General features: G+C 38.0%; 2 protein-coding genes across 3 annotated transcripts in view; both read right to left on the bottom strand.

Annotated features, from left to right (window-relative positions):
* The window catches only part of twsg1a (twisted gastrulation BMP signaling modulator 1a), a 12,126-nt gene extending 4,618 nt beyond the window's left edge, over positions 1 to 7,508 (bottom strand). The window contains exons 1-4 of the mRNA XM_043233510.1: positions 7,357 to 7,508; positions 6,555 to 6,701; positions 2,484 to 2,583; position 1 (exon numbers count right to left, since the gene is read on the bottom strand). The exon at position 1 is cut by the window's left edge and continues 248 nt beyond it. Of these exons, the coding sequence (XP_043089445.1) occupies position 1; positions 2,484 to 2,583; positions 6,555 to 6,680 (227 nt within the window). The 5' untranslated portion in view covers positions 6,681 to 6,701; positions 7,357 to 7,508. The remainder of the gene's footprint in view (positions 2 to 2,483; positions 2,584 to 6,554; positions 6,702 to 7,356) is intronic.
* A 1,204-nt stretch (positions 7,509 to 8,712) lies between these two features.
* The window catches only part of ankrd12 (ankyrin repeat domain 12), a 45,781-nt gene continuing 36,772 nt past the window's right edge, over positions 8,713 to 17,721 (bottom strand). For both annotated transcript variants that reach the window (XM_043233507.1, XM_043233508.1), the window contains 5 exons: positions 12,427 to 16,997; positions 12,231 to 12,329; positions 11,076 to 11,219; positions 10,841 to 10,936; positions 8,713 to 10,127 (listed from right to left, as the gene is read on the bottom strand). In XM_043233507.1, the coding sequence (XP_043089442.1) occupies positions 9,942 to 10,127; positions 10,841 to 10,936; positions 11,076 to 11,219; positions 12,231 to 12,329; positions 12,427 to 16,997 (5,096 nt within the window). In that variant the 3' untranslated portion in view covers positions 8,713 to 9,941. The remainder of the gene's footprint in view (positions 10,128 to 10,840; positions 10,937 to 11,075; positions 11,220 to 12,230; positions 12,330 to 12,426; positions 16,998 to 17,721) is intronic.

Raw genomic sequence — 17,721 nt, 5'->3', positions numbered from 1 at the left:
CCTGAGGGACAGAAACAACCTAAGAACTCACCGAGGTGCACACATCATGACGGAAAAACCACAAAAATTAATCACAAATTAAGAATTTTTCTGCCAAACGTGCTAATAGCAATGAATAATGCCGGGGTTTTTTTGCATTTTACATTACATTTACATCTTTTTCTCTTTTTTTTTAAATAGTGTCAATTTTGTACGCTGTTATATTAAATGTTCACATTATTTTATATTCCTACTTGATTAGATATTGCGACAGCATTTCACTCTTAATATTTACATGCAAATGTGTACATTATATTTATATTATTAATGATAATATAAATGTATTTGTTTTTTCTTATCATATTGAACACTATTAAAAGGAACAGTTCACCCAACAATAATAATTTTGTCATCATTTATTAACCCCAGTGTAATTAAAAATAGTTTCAAATAAAAACAACTATTTTAATATTATATAAAATATTCAATATTCTTTTTTTCCATAAACCAAAAGTACAATAATAGTTTGTTTTTTTTTCATACAAAATAGTTTTATATACTATATATATATATATATATTTTTATTTTTATATTTATATATATATTTATAAATTATAAAAATATATATTATATATATATTTTTATATTTATATTTATATTTTTTATTTTATTTATTTTTATAGTTTTTTATATATATATATATATATATATATATATATATATATATATATATATATATATATATATATATATATATATATATATATATATTAATTAATTTATTTTTATTATATTGACATTTTATTTTATTTTAATTTTGAAGTACTTATTATGACAACCAAATTTTTAGGATTATTAAGATTTAAGTAATAAAATAAATAAAATAAAAATTTAATAAATTGAATTTATTAGGATTACTAGAAATTCGTAAAAAAAAAAAAAAAAATAAAAAAAAAGTGTGCGTTTTTAATTTTGAACTTTTTGTGAACTTTTATTCCTAAATACAGTGACATATTTAAAGCCAATAAAACATGACTGTCACCAGCAGCTCCACTCGGAGAGATAAACCGCCGGTGAGGATGTTCATCAGATGGTGAATGGAGGTTTTAATAAGGAGCAGAACGCCGCGGAGACCTTGTGTTTCAGATTATCTCCAGAGCCGCTGCCAGCACAGCTGCTTCTGATTACCAAAACCATGGCAGGTTCGGCCTTCAGGAACAACATCCCTCCTTTCCCTCTCGGCCAATAAACGCGTGTTTGGAACAGAACGATCTCTACAACCTTTTATGTCCTTGTTGTGAGAGACGGACGCATCGTGTTCATTTTGTTTTAGCATTTATGATGCATTTTTTTTCATCTGGTCAAATCGGTAGTTTTGTTGTTTAGATCCTCATGCTCATGCGTTATACTGATCTGTGTTTCTGAGTTTTGTATTTTAGAAGGATCTGGTTTACTCTGATCGCCTGTGCTGAACTGACCTGGAGTGTGTGTTTGAAGCAGTAACACACACACAGAGATGAGAGTGTCTGGATCGGCTCACCTCACACTTTATACTGCTGTCAGAAGAAAAGTACACCAGCTCTCCTGTCATCTACTAACTTGTCCTAATATTTACACGTGCTCTCGCTGGACCGGGAACGAGCCAAACCGGTTCACACAACCTGAGCTTCGGTGTGACCCTTAATAATCCTAATAATCACTTCATCTTATTTTGTTTCTTTTATTTTATATGCATTTATTTCGTCATTTCAATTCATAATTTTATTTGATTTGATTTCAGTCGTGGTATATAAACCAGATGTCTAAAAAAAAATAAATAAATAAATAAATATAATAAAATATATATATATATATATATATATATATAAAAATATATATATATATATATATATATATATATATACACACACATATATATTTATATATATATACATACACATATACGTGTGTATGTAGGTTTTGATACATATTATAATTTATTTAGACTATTTATTTTATTATTCAAATTTAAGTGTATTAAAAATAAAATAAAATAAACACAACAGGTTTTAAGTGCCAAGGCAATAAGCTATTAAAATAAATATTTTTAATAATTTGATTTGATTTATTTAAAACGAACACATCCATTATGTTTTTGTGTTATTATGGAATATGTTTTACGACAGGTTTTAAAAGCCGACACATTAAAATATTTTATTTTACCATTTAATTTGATTAATTTAAAACAAACACCATAATGTATTTCATGCTTTTATATTAAAAATATTTTTATTACAATAAACTAATTATTAAAAATAAAATAAAATGTTTCGATATATATACGTATTGTGTTTTTAAGACTAAATCTTTTAAGAGTTGCTACAATAAACCAAAAACATGTTCTAAATTTAATGTTTCATAATATGTTATTTGTATATATTTTTTACATTTTAATTGTGATTGATTAAAATAAACCAATGAATCAAAATAATAAAATAAAAATCATGTATTGATTTTAATCTCACCAACACAGTCGCAGCACTCCTCCCACAGAGAGCTCAAACACAGCATGCACTCCTTACAACACGAACAGTTTCCCTCCGACGGCCGGCACTGACACAGACCCTGCACACACACACACACACACACACACACAAACACACACACACACACAAAATATACATCACCAAAGGTAAACATACTGGGGAGAAAACGAGATGACGCGGAGGAAGTCTAGCTCACATAAACACGATCTCCGAACACATGTGCTACGGAGAGACGCGGGTCTTGAAGGGAACATCAAGATCTTTCGGCTGGAAGAGTTAAAAAGGAAACCACCCAAAGAGACAAAGAACATTTAAACATGAGAAACAGCACCAGGCCGAGAAGAAACAGGGCTGCGAACTGTTCCACGCTGGAAAAAAAAGAAGAGAGGGGAAAAAGACTGACCCAAACCTGGGACACATTTAGAGTTATAATTACAGAGAAAACAGCAGAACACAGACACACACATTTGGCTCTCTGCGTTTCGTGTTTTGCCAGCAGTTGCGAGGAAGAGGTCAATTTCCAGATGTGTGTGTGTGTGTGCGTGTCATTAAAACTGAAAGTTCAGGAGAGGAAACAGAGAGTTACGCATTAAAAGTGAGCATAGAAAGGCCGATACCTGAAAACACGCGTGGGCCAGACACTTCCAAAAGAAACAAGCCCAGACATTTCCCCGTCCTATCCTTCCCAGGGCTCTTTCTTTACAGAACGGCGCAGGGCGATTATCATGCATTCCTTAAGAGAATCATCCCGCCAAGCTACATAAAAGCCATAAAAGCCGGGTTTACTTTAGCTGGACCTGTCCAAATACAGCCTTCATCAGCTCCGCTGCAGTGTCTGCTAGCGAGGAAAGCACTGTTAGAACCCAAATCAGTCTTATTACACGTGTAGTCGCTCGATGGATTAAATCAGAAACATTTTTGGGTAAATACGCGAGTTTTAATATCTGCTGCACGCGAATTAATTTAACTAAATATTTTATTCTTTCGTATCATTTTGTTTATTATTATCATCACGTTTTTCCTTCATTGGATGCTACTGCTGTTTTATAAAATGTTATTCAAAGCATTCGTTAACATCTTCTTTCATCCAAATACTCTGAATCAGTCATTTTTTACTTGCAAATACGACACGTCGCTGAAGAAAAGGTTCATCACAGTTAATTGCAAGTAAGCGAATATATGAACCCATGGGAAAAAAAACTATTTTGCTGTTTGGATTGAAAACATCGGCTTTAATATTGTTTTTCAATGCAGTGAGTTTAGCTGAAGTACGCTTCACGGCGACTCGTTTTTAAGCTCATTTAATGCCTCAGCGGTGCTGATGAACAGACTTATCGTGACAACGAAGCTGAGAGAGAACAGAGCGTTCCTCTAAATGAGGTCGGGGCGGTTCCTCTTCAGAGACACATTCATCTCATTCGCTGCTCTTTTAATGTACTTTTGGACGGAAAGCAACATGAACCTCTAAATGACTACTATTTTGTTATGAGCCGCGAGTGAATAGAGAGCAGGAGAAAGCGTGCGTGCGTGTGTGTGTGTGTGTGTGTGTGTGTGAAAGTGCTCTGAGCGGACGGGACGTGTGCTGCCTTGCCCCACAAAGCATTCATGTGTGACTAAAACAACCTCAGCTGCCCCACCTAGAGACACGACTCACTGCCCGGCTTACAGTATCTACACACACACACACACACACACACACACACACACACACACACACTCACACTCACACTCACACTCACACACACTCACACAGACACAGACACACACATTCCCAGGAACTTTAATCAGATTTCAAACCACATTCAGTAGCAACACGCATATTACTTTCTTTTTTTATTAAGTAATATCATACAAGACTCAGCAGGTTTCATTCACGTTTTATACTGAACCTTATTTAAATTAATTTTAATATTGAAATGAAATGCAAAATTTTCCCCCCGATACTTTTAGTTATTTTAATTGTATAATATTATAATATTGATTAATATTAGACAATTAATTAATATTATATTATGAATTAATAATAATAATAATAATAATAATATCTATTAACATTAAATTTGCTTTTTGTATTTTAAGTCTTCACATTAATTTAAGTAATTTACTCAGTTCTTTCATAATGAAATTGTGTAAATATTTCTATTCAGCTTTTATTTAATTTATTTCATTTTTAATGAAATAAATTAAAGCTTTAATCACTTCAAAATGAAATAATTACAATTTTTTTAATTTTAATGATTCGTTTTCTCATCTAATTTTTTTTTATTTCAGTTAACAAATTAGCGCTACTTAAGAATAACTTGAGGAAACATGCAATGGAATTAAATGATTAAATGAGATAAAAATTGATATTGAATCACATGAAAAAAATAAAAGTGACAATATTTTTCAATGTATCAGCCAGCAACCATCAGAAAACCCTAAACATGACCTAGCAACCATCCAAAACACTGTAGCAACACCCTGGCAACCGCCAGGGAACATACTAGAAACTCCCTAGCAACCCTCAGCAAACGCACAGCGTCCTATGATCTTCAGAAAATCTAAATCTATTCCCTCAAAAGGTTTTTCTTCTGTCTCTCGTGTGAAACATCATTTATTCCCCAGTCTCCCTTCCTCTCACCGGGACGCAAACACGGATCGAGCCGAGAGAGAGAAATATAACCAAAGAAAGAAAGATGACTGAAAATAGAAATTACTTAGGAAAGCAGAATAAACAATAAAAGAAAATAAAACCCTTTCCAAGATAAAATCAAGTAAAAAAAGCTCCCCAAGCGTACTTTGGTATAGACATCTAAATTTAAAATTAAAAATCAACACTGAGCAAAATGCATGCACACACACACACAAACACACACATACACGTACGCACACACACACTCTCACACACACACACACATACACGTACGCGCACACTCACACACTCACACACACACTCACTCACACACGCTCACACACGCACACACACACGCTCACACACACTCACGCTCACACACAGACTCACACTCCATACTCACACATACTCACGCTCACACTCACACACACACACACACACTCACACACACACTCACACACACACACACACACAGACTCACACACACACTCACACACACACACACACACACACCTCACTCCATACTCACACACCCATACTCACACACTCCATACTCACACTCTCCACACACACACTCACACTCACACACTCCATACTCACACACTCCATACTCACACACTCCATACTCACACACTCCATACTCACACATACTCACACACTCCATACTCACACATACTCACGCTCACACTCACACACACACACACACACACACACACACACTCCAGCCGTCGTTACGCTCCAGGGAAAAAGTGATCCAGTATAACATGAGTTACACCCAGTCGCTCTCAAACACAGAGCTTCTCAACACAAGCATCAGAAGAACATCACGATATCAATCAGACATGAAAGAGAGCTTTAGGTTCCTTAGAGCTGTTCTGCTCTCCAGAACCTGAACAAAATGTGTGTGTTCTGATTCCTTGAGGGAAAGAGATGCACCGTTCTCCCGTTTCGCTCAGGAATGTTTCATTCGGTTTCATTCTGGGACTGTTTTCAAGCTTTTTTTAGCATATTCCACACGTCCAACTCGAGCTACCGAAAAGGAATTTTGCAAAAGTCCTAAAACTATGGATCTTTGCAAGATGATGATTGGATTTCCTGCTAGTGTAAATACAAACTCAAACCGTTTCAGAGCACCAAACACTTGTGTGTGTTTGGTGCTTTTACAGTCCTTCTTAAATACCGACTTTTATGAATAATTAGGAGTTACAGATTTTATACTCCCAAAAAATCTATTTATATTTGTTGGAATATTTTAGAGCAAAAAATATACACAAATTGATTTTTTAAATTCCCTGATATTTTCCATGACGTGTGGAATTGAGAGTGAACGTCTGTTGATAACGATGGTTGATGAAGAAGAAAAAAAAGTGCATTCCAGAGGAGAGGAAACACTGGGAACTGAGCTGGCATGATAGAAGAAGAAGCACCAGATTCACCTGAAGAAGACATTTGCTGACGTCGCTGGCACACAGAGCTTTATTACAGCCGTTGATGACGGTCAGTCCAGACAGAAGAAATAACAGAGAGATCAGGACGGGACAGAGGAACAGAGCCGGCCGCATCCTGACCCAAACTCCACACACCTGCGGTCAACACAGAAAAATGACAAATATTAAAACGCACCGTTTTATTAATGTACGCACTAATAAAACAGTGCATTTTTACATATTTTTTGTATTTTGTACATGCAACTTATTTATGTCATTCATTTCAATATAGATTTGGACGTGTGCGTATTTTAAACATAAAAAAATTACTAAAATAAAATGAATACATTTTTTGGCTAAGTGTACACAATGGATTTCGTGAGAATGAAAAGGTCAGTGCATGTGTGTGCTTGTGTGTATTAAAAACAGGATTCGGGCACTTTTATGCATAACACGCATCGTTTCCTGGTTTTGCTTTTGTTTTTTTGAACAATATAACGCAGCTACGTCACGTTCGAGCAAATTAAATACAGATCAGGAATGCAGAACACTGAAAGATGTTTTTTTCAGTGGCATGTTGAACCTTCTCTCCTCACGCAAAATGCACAGCACGAAGGAAAAAGTTCTGCATAAACGCCGCGAACACCCGTTTTCTGAAGAACACGGGCACAAAAACGCAATGACGTCCAAACGCGCTGCTGTTTCTCTATTAACGCAAACATGACGCAAAAACACTAAGGATTATCACGTCACACATCTGGCATACGTCACGTCTTTACATGTAGTTTGCAAATACCATAAGTGCACTTACTGTATAACTTTGAAGCGTTCTCAACACTTTCCTTTGGTTTTTGACTTTCTCTCATGCGGATCTCTTGTCTTGGCTCCTTTTACTCTGAATAGAAACATGAGCGGCTTTGATTCATAGAAATGGAAGAAGTCAGCAGAGCGGCGCTTAGCATAACATACGGGTTCTCGAGGGGGCGCGGTTCATCGGACCGGATGTTGTTTCTGATTAGTCGGAAGCCGCTGGTCTACCCAATGCGTTTTGGTTCGCTATATATTTGATGTCTTTCAAAGTCACCTAGTGTTATTATTAGGCGTCGATTATTAAGAGCGCTGCTAAAACCGGAAAAAGGCGCACAAATGGAGTCGCATAATAACATATTAATAACAATTGGGTTTCAGCCAATCACTGTCGCCTGTGCAGGTTTACACGACTCAGAATAGTTTGAATTAACGAATCGAAAGGATTACTTAAAGTCGGATATATGAATGCAGCACAACGGAAAGTACGTTTCTGAGCCTCCGAGCGCCCCCTAGAGGAAGAAACCCCTTCTATGTCACATCTGCCGCCTATCTCAGCGGAAAGAAACGCGCTTTTAAAGGCACACCACCAGCCCGGGCAAGTGGGGGATTACGCTGATGTTGTTATTAGAAACTGTTGGGCTTTTTTCTCATTTGTAATTCAGCGAATAAAAAGGATCTGCCAAATTATTAAATGTTTCAATCAAGAGGCCTCAACAAAAACACATGTGTCATAGTTGTTATGAAGATTTGGTCTAATATATATATATATATATATATATATATATATATATATATATATATATATATATATACATATATATATATATATATATATATATATATATATATATAAATACAAATTCAAAATTATTTTTATTATTCACTTTAATAATCATCATTAGCATTAAATTATATATATATATATATATATATATATATATATATATATATATATATATATATATATATATATATATATATATATGTGTGTGTGTGTGTGTGTGTGTGTGTGTGTGTGCATACATACACAATTTAATGTAACATGTATATATTTTTGATTATTAATAAGGATATAATTTAGGAAATAACATTATAATATTTTCTATAAATCCAAAACAATGCAATATTCATGCATCCTTACAGCTAAAACCTAATTCTTCAGGAGAGCTTTCATGTTGACTAATACTTTAATCTGTTCACTCTGCCATCTGCTGGACAAAACAACATCTGTATCCAAAAATGACCATTGCTTTGAGCGTTTATTCAGAAACATTAATATTCACTAGTAAATGACATGTCTTAAGATTGAAAAATGTGTAAACAGGAGTCATGGACAAAAAAAGGATAGCGAGAAAAGTTTTTGATTTCACAACCAATAAAATTTATTCAATTATATATTACAAATATGTACATCCTCATGTAACAAGTAAATATTAAAATAGACATATTTTTAGAACCATTGTTCAAAAGGCATTACGTTGTAAAAAATAGGTTTTGTTGTGATCTCACATTAAAACTGTAAAAGTAAGGGCATTTTTTGCCCCACTGAGAAACCACAACAAACTTTTTCTTTTTCTTTTTTGTCTTTTTCTTTTTTTTTTTTTTTAAATGTGCGCAAGACACAAGGGACGACACGCAAGAAGTGGATGTTACTAACAGACACAACAATGGCAGAAAAGAACCAGGACCACTTCAGTAAACCTCACCACGGTACAACTTTTCAGAAAGGGACGAACCTGCGAAAGCATGCACATTATAGAAATCACAAGTCAAAAAACATCGGCTTTGATGAATGTCAAAGGGGTAAAAGAGGAATAAAAAAGAAAAAGAAAAGAAAAGAAACTCTAAACACATGCTTAAAGAGTTAAGCAAACATCAATAACAACAACAACGACGAAGAACTTCAATGTAAAAACAACTTTGGTCCATTAAACATTAGACGAAACAAAGTTTACAATCAAAATATTTATTATTACTTAAACTTTTTCCGTCCTCTCGGTTTTCTGTCATTTTTTACAAGTTAAAAACAATAATTACATGGCTATTTACAAATGCACAATCAGTATGTATAAAATAAGTTAAAAAATGAGGAGCACAATCTATACATAATCTATGAACACTCACTGTAGAAACACGTTGGATTGAGATCTCTTTCTTAACGGAGGAGAAAAACCTCTCTTTTTTTTTTTCCCGACGGTGGTCTATACCCTCCGGAGGCTGGGTTTTTTCGACGCTCCTCTGTCGACCCGTAGTCTACCGTTCTGGGCGGTGGACCTCAGGGTTAAGTGCGTTTTAGTTTAGGCCTGCAGTCTCGTCGGAGCCAATCTGGCGCCCATATGGTGAAGCGCGTTTGGACCGGGAACCAGAACAGCGAACGCAGACTGAACCGGTGATGACAGCTAGCCTGGAAGTGCAGCGCTTGTTTGTGTTATCTATTTTTTTTGAAACTTCTTTTATTGGAAAGCGTCCGGTCGACGCACAAACACACAGCATACGCTCGCACGCACACCTCCCGAGTCGAGCGCTTCCCGCTTTCGCCCCCCCCTCTCCCACGCTCACGTCTCGCGGCCCCGCCAGCTACTCCGGTCATATCGGCGTCAGGTCGAAGTCGTCGTTGACCTCCACGAGGGGGATGTAGAACTCGGGAATCTCGAAAATGCTGGTCGACTTGTAAGTGGCGGGATCCAGCTCCTGGAGCTTCAGCTGCCACTCCAGACGCTGAACGGCGTTTAGCGCTGCTGCTTCGTGCTGCTGCCGCATCAAGAGACACGTCTGAGGAGAGCAGAGGTTCAAATCAAGTCATGCGTGTGCGGAAGATCACTTAACGTACGCATTTATTGCATTGGCAGAATGTCGAAGTGCAATAGCCATCTTTGTTTCTAACCTAATGGGTGACTAGAGTTCTGCAGGTCTTAAATGTGAAATATTAAAAAATCCATTGAATTCCAATGAATCCAGAGAATTTAATACAAAATATATCTTTGATTGAAGTAAGAACAAATATCTGTCAGCAATATATGACAACTGTTTCTCATTTAAGTCGATTTTTGTTCACTGTTTTGTATCAATTTCTCTGAAAACAGGACCTCTTTGTCATTTTGCTTATGAGGTTAATGTATCTTTATTATGTGATCATAAGGCACAGTAAAACGTTTTTTAAAATGTATTCATTTATGTACATTTTTATGTAATAGAAGCCCGCTGGAAGTTCTATTGTCAAACTTTGATACATTTAGAGACATGTAGAGAACATATTAACCATAATTCATTAAATATTTTACTTAAATTCTCTTTACTTGGTCTAAAAAAGTACTTAATTTCACCTTTATTAAACCAGTAGAAATGCTGATCTGTTGCTATAAATTTCATGTATTTTTAAGTTTGGCTAATGTGTCCAAATACTTTTTTGGAACCGAAGTACCATGACATTTCTACACATTCTACTTGTTTGTTGCATTTCTATTTGAATTCTATTTCTCATGTACCTTCAACTTGTCAAACTTGTCATCCACATCCTGAAGCCAAGACATAAACTGCCTTGCATTGAACCGATCTCTAACGGAGGTCTTCCCATCATCGCCCTGAAAAAAATGAGAAAGATTAGTCAAGATGAATCATATGTTGCCATATCTAAATCAACCCGATGTTACAGCGTTTGCTTGAGTTTAAAAGTTCTCTTGTTTTCATTTAAAAATAGGTCCTAATAATGTGGCCATTTACCTGGACGTCCTGGGGCATGTTGTATACTTCGGCATCCAATAGGACTGTGCAGGCACTGAATGGAAGCGTCTGATTGGCTAGTGTTCTTGCAGCACGGTAATGAACTCTCAAAACCTCCTGCTCATTGGATACAATCAGCTTTTCCTGGAAGAGCAAAATGCCTCAGTCATTCAAGTCATTTTAACTGCAACCAAAAAAAAACCAAACAAAAAAACCTAGCAAGCCGAAGCTAAAAACAACGTAAAAAGAGTTTGTGTTTGTGCATATGATCTTAGAGGCTTTCAAACATAATTATTAATTACGCAGGCTCAAAAGGCTTCTTTCATAACATTTCAGACATTTTCAATATATTTATATTATAACATAATACATAATTTATGATTGTGTTTAATTACTACGTATCTGTAAAAATTAAATATTATGAACAATGTATCTTAAAAGATTATAGATGTGAAATTATTATTTTAAGACGAGACACTGCAAGTGAATAGGGTAAAAAAATAAATAAATAAAATAAAAACCTTATCACCTTACTTTCCTAGTTGATTGATTACATTGATAATTGCAAACATTTGCATTACAACTTTTTTTAAATATTAAAATATGCCAATGATGCAGTCAATTTTATAGAAAATGGGCTAATTTGCATACACGTCTAGAACATAAATCTTAATGCTGAATGAAGTCAGTTTCAAAATGCTTATTTAATTTGTTTTCACATATTAGAGGCAAAAGTATTTACATAGGGAATTATGGGTTTTTAATGTTGTGCATTATCAAGCAATATATATTTGAACAAATCCCTCTTTAAAAACCTTCAGGATATAGACAGGAATAAAAATGTAAAGTTTGTTGTGTGCAAGTACTATTGTAGTGGAGATATACATTTAAATCTATTGATTACAAATAGATGAAGTGCTATAAAAGGAACGTTTAAGTGTCTTTTAGATGTTTTCTTTCCATTAGTCTGAAAAAAAGACTTTATGAAAAACCAAAAAGCCCAAAATCTCCAATTTGACAGGTGCATGAAAAAACAGGGTTTTTGTTATTTTACACATTTTCTCACAAATCCCCCTCCATTAGGTGACCCTCAATTTGGGAAACTCTGATCTAGGGATTGCTGTTGAAGTAAATATAATTTTGGTTTCCATTTACCCTTTCGATGCTGTGCTGCAGTCTTAGCTTCATCCGCACCACCTCTTGCTGTTTGAACATCTCTTTCAGCGGTTCAGGTAGTGAGGGAGGTGGCGTTATCTACAAAAGCAAGCAAAATGGTAAGCTTTTAGCATTTTTGTCCCTCATATGAGGAAATATGAGTTGCGATCACTATGTTCACAGAATGCAAGCATACCGTAGGGATGCAGAGCTTGCTGAGAGGGTTGCCATCCAGCAGATAGGACCCATTGAATGTCACATACTCGTCGTAGTACTGAGGCGCTTGAGGAATGACACTGCAAAGTACTTTCCTCTTCTCCTCGATCTTTTTGCGAATGTGCAGGTACTCATAATATGGGTTTGCTCTTTCGGTCTGGTAAGGCTGGATCTCTTCAAGCTTGAGTGCATCTACAATTGCAGCTAAAGACTGCTGGGTCTTTTCTTTGACCTGCTGAGCTGTAAGGCTCACTTGGGCCGGAGGAGAAACCCTATGCATCTTTCTTTTCCTTGGATGGGTCACCTGGATGTCAGCTTCGTCTTCAAGGAGTCGGATTTTGGCTCTGGCCCCGGATGAATCGGAATCTCTCTCCGCGACTGATATCGGGGAGGAACTTCCTGAGGTTGCACCACTGGGAAGCTCTGCTTGATAATCAGGTTGAACAGCAGCACTGCTTTGACCCTGTTCTACATTCTCCTGAAGGTCTGATTTCATAGACTTCTCCTCGACAGCAAGCTGGTCTGATGCCTCTATGTCAGCTTTGCTTTCAGACGGAGCTTGGGTTGTTGTGCCTTCATCTGAGGATAAGACTTTCGCCCCATCCGCTTCTGTGTTTCGGTTCTTGTCCGAAACATCTTCGGACACCTCCATGGGCTCCTCGGGGATCCTTTCTGGACTGGCACAGCAAGACACGGCTGTTGCTGAAGCTGCATGAAGGCCTTGCTCGTGTTTCTCTGGTTGAGCATCAACTGTAACCAACGGCTCACTGGAGAACTTTGAGGTACTTTCATCTTGCACTCTTGCATCATCCTTTTCTGAATCCTCTTGGGCACTGGTTGTTTTCAGCAGTGGTTTAGAGGTTTCTTCAGAGTTTGATCTACACGAACCAATAGACGTACTTGGAGTGCAATCTGTTTTGCTCATGTTTTCACCACTCTTTTCCAATTTGTTCTCAGAAACAACCAAGGGCTTCTCTCTTTGCTCTGGTCTCAAACTAGAATCCGCCATCAATGTCTGTTCGCTACTAGAAACGGGGCCAGTTTCCCACTGCTGGCTACTAGTATTCAAAGGTGCACTGGTTTCAGACAAATTTTGTGTGTGAGAAGACGGAAACGATGCAACTTGCGATGTAACAACTAGTGAAGACTCCTTGTTTGATCCCTCTGTCATTCCGGCACCAGGGACTTCAAGCTGACAGAGACTTGCATGCTCTTCTTGACTACTAGTATTGCAAGAACCGCTCTGCTCTTGCAAATGGGTCTGAAGTGCACTGTTAGCCTGTGTGAGGGTACTTAGGTTTTTAGCACTAGACTCTCGCAAGTGTGATGAAGGCTGAACCTGAGAAACAGGGGCGACGCCTTCACCTTCACTGCTAGTCAGACTTTCGCTTTCTGGAAGAGCACAAGTAAGACTTTGACTGCTCCGATTCTCCTGAACAGGTAGCAAGCTAATTTCAGTTGGATGAACTGTAGCTTGCTCACTGCTTGGCTGTGACGCAATGCTGATTATCGGAGACTCTTCTGTCAGTCTGGTTTCAGCTGGTGGCGCCTTGGTTTCTTCATCCAGAATAGCCCTTAAACACGGGGACGCATGCCTGCTTGATAATGGTGTTCGATTGCAGAGAGCCGCTTCGGGAAGACTGCTGGTATCTTTATCATGAACAGTAGGCGATCTGGAGGACTGTACAACGAGGGAAGACTGAAGGAAAGGTGGCTGGGAATCTGAAGCATCCATGTTTATGTCAGAATCATATTCGGTCGGTCTTGGTGTCAGTATGGTTGCATGACAGGAATCTTCTGAGCTTGCCACAGAGATCATGGATACGGATCTTGACATGACGCCAGATTTTTCACTCTCTGGTCTCGGAGAGCGACTGAGATTGTTTTCTATGACTGGTCCATTCTTCCCGAAGGTTTTCGCATCTAGCGAGAGCGTTCTTCCACTGGTGGCATCTTTCAACACCTTCTCGCGGTGCCCATCAGGTGCTTCTGAGCTCTTTGACCGAGTCAATTCCTTGGTTACACAAGGCTCACTAGACGAGGAGGGTGTTTTATTTTTTTCCTTGCTTTTCTGTTTCCCAGGGTCGATTCCTGGACGCTGCTTTAGCCGCTCGCGTTCCTTCTGCTTAATTTTCTCCAAGTGCTTCTTGTGCCACTGTTCAATTTCCTGGTCCTTGAGACTGAGCATGCGTTCAAAGCTGGTCTTCATGAGGTCGTCGTTAACCAACCTCTTTTCTTTGGGACGAGTATCTTTTAGAATAGGTGCAATCTTACTTTTGGAGTCCCCCTCACTTGGTTTCGGCTTACTTGTTTTGCCGTCCCTGTTCAGCTGGGATCGATCTTTGTCCTTTTCCTTGTGTCGGTCCCGCTCATGGTCTCGATGCCTTTCAGACTCCCTGTCCCTCTCTCTTCTATCCCTGTCTTTCTCTGGAGGCTTGGTTGCCTCTTCTTTTGATTTAGAAGAAACAACCTTGTTGTTCTCACAAACGTAACCTTTCTTCTCTTCCAATAACAACTTTAGATTGGAGTAGGAAGAGGAAGAGGGGGTGGTCTCTTTTGATTTCTCTTTTTTCCTCTTGTCAGAATCTTTGTCCCGTTCTTTTTCTTTATTGCGGTCAGATTTTCCATGATCAGTGGTTTTCTCGGGGGCTTTGCCTTTCTTTTCAGAACTTGTTTTATCTTTGTCTCTGTGGTCACCAGAGGAGTGCTCTTTCTCAGCTCTTTTGTCAAGCTTGTCCTTATTCTTCTTGTTCTCTTCATGCTTTTTTATTAAAGACATTGCTTTGAGCTTGTCACCCTCTTTATGGCTCTTATCGTTGGGTGAATGCGAAATATTAGTTAATTTCTCCTTTTCTTTCCATCGATCTGTAGAGTTGTGAGGTTCAGTCTTGTCAGCTAAATGCTCAGATTTCACTTTCTTATCTTTATCTGCGTGTTTCTTATCAGACTTTTCAGACTCCCTATCTTTTGTTGGTGGTCGCTTATCGTTTTTCTCTCTCGAGATCTTCTCTGGAGACTCCAGTTGATCTTGGTCAGATGAACTGCTAGTGACTGGTTTATCATCTACTTCTTCTTTTACACCTAAACTGTGCAGTGAGCTGTCAGGAACTCGGCCAGAGCCAAGACTCTCACTCCGTTCATCAACTTCATCTCCTTTTCCCTCCTTACCCCGCTCCTCTTTGAAAGGCACCTCTTTTTTCTCTTTTTTAATGGATTTGTCCTTTTCTCGCTCCTCTTTTGGCCTTCTGTCCTTACTGCTGCTACTGCTTAAATGTTTGTTTTTTGATGCCCCTCTCTCCTCTTTAACAGGAGAGTCTGAGGATTTTGGAGGAGATCCACCAGCGGGCATCTCGCATTTGCTTGCGAGTTCATCATTTTCATCACTTTTGAAGAAGTTCTCCTTCCAAAACTCTCGATCAAACTCCATGTTCCTATGTCCGTCCTTGCGTGGCTCTTTTTGCCGGTGGCGATTCCTCTCAGCCTCATACTCCTTCCTATACTTTTCCTTCTCCTTGTGTTTCAGTTTGTGCTTTTTCACAACTTTCCCATCTTTGTCAGTCTTCCTGAAGACAGCCTCAGAACTGTCCATACTGTTGCTTAGACTACTGTCTTTGAAAGGACTGCAGCTGCCGTCATCTCCGTCCAAGTTAAGCTCTTTGTGGTGATGTTTGCTCTTCTCCTTGTGCTTGCAGCTCTTGCTGCTAGACCCTTCTGTGCAGAAGTCAGACTCCGTGTAGTGGTTGTATTTGATGCTATCCCCTGGACAGGATCCATCGGCGATAGAAACACAAGTCTTAGCGTTTTCCTGTTTCAGTGGTGTTGTCTGTTTGTCAGTTTGGCTGTGGTTCAGCTTTGGAGACTTGACTACAGACAGGTGAAAAAGGTGGACCGATGTGTCATCCTTTGTACTGAATGACATTTTGAACGAGTCCTCTTCCCTGACGCTCTTGTCAGAATTGTCGGACACAGTTGCCGAAGAAAACAGAAGCGATTTGCTGTTCTCCTTCCCTTCTTCTCGGACTTCCTGGTTCTCCTTGTTTTTGCTTTGGCTCTTGTTCTTTTTCTTCTGTTTACCCTTTTCCTTCTGTTCCACTGGCGTGAGAGTTAGGCTTTCCTTCTTTAATCTACCATCCATTTTGTGACCATCCACACTGACCGACCTGGTGGGAGAGTTCCTTCTTTCTGCTGGTACCTCGGCTTCATCACTTGAACTATCTGAACTGCAGTAAACACGCGACGCCTTTGGTTTTTTAGACTTGCACGTCGGCGTCGACTGGTCGCTTTTGCTGCCTTGTTTGGAAGCATAGTGGTTCCTTTCCTTCTCCTCCTTCTCCTTTTGCCGTAGTTCCCGCCGTAGGATGTGTCGGTCATTTAGTGCCTTACTGAGGTCCTCCTCCTCTTCCTCATCCTTAAACTCATATTCATCCAGTCCTGACATGGATGAAGAGGCCTTTACTGTGGTAGATTTACTGTCTGAATCTTTTTCAGCATCGGAGTACTCCATGTTCTCGTCTACACTAGATGGATTTACCGAAGGTGGGTCCTCTGATTCTGTGGCGTACAAAAGAGCAGGAAAGAGAAATTAACAATACTCTAGGACAATTTTAAAGAAATTAAACATGTATTGGATTAAATACAGATTAATGCAAGTAACACATAACCAGAAGTAGTACAGAGACTCAACCAACAAGTTTTTCATCAAAATGAAGTGTGTTATAAAATGAGCAATATAAAATGACTGTGTGAGGTAATCATCAGTCTGCAAAAACTTGACTTGGACAAACTTCTTTAGGTCTACCAAGAGAAAAAAATCTCTAAATATCGCAACAGTTTGATAAGACTAATTTCCTGTTGAGTGGACATTTACAGAAACAATTAAAAACCAAACAATTATCTTTAAAAAAAAAAGTGAAATTCTTGTAGCTATAGTAGTAGAACCGTGGCACTAACGACAAGGTCAAGGGTTCAAGTCCAAAGGAATTATGAATGGAAAAAGAAAACAAATTCAATGCAAATCACTTGGGATTAAAGTGTCAACGAAATGCATATAAAATAAATTCTCATGCTAAGGAGTTAAAATAAACTAACATTTGAAGTTGACTGAAAAAGTTCAAAGTTGTCCTAAAACAAGAATGCATTTTAGTTTGAGGTTTTAAGACAACTTTGATGAAAAGTTTTGATCCATTTCAAATGTTGACTAGTGCATTACGGAAAAGGATTTGACTTGACTTGGACTCTGCATCAGAGATTGCTCAGCATGTTTGACAGCATCCCG

This window comes from Puntigrus tetrazona, unplaced genomic scaffold (genome assembly GCF_018831695.1).
Source record: "Puntigrus tetrazona isolate hp1 unplaced genomic scaffold, ASM1883169v1 S000000846, whole genome shotgun sequence".
NCBI classification, from domain to species: domain Eukaryota; kingdom Metazoa; phylum Chordata; class Actinopteri; order Cypriniformes; family Cyprinidae; genus Puntigrus; species Puntigrus tetrazona.
The sequence above is the reverse complement of the archived record's forward strand: the minus strand, read 5'-3'. Positions and strand labels throughout refer to the sequence as shown.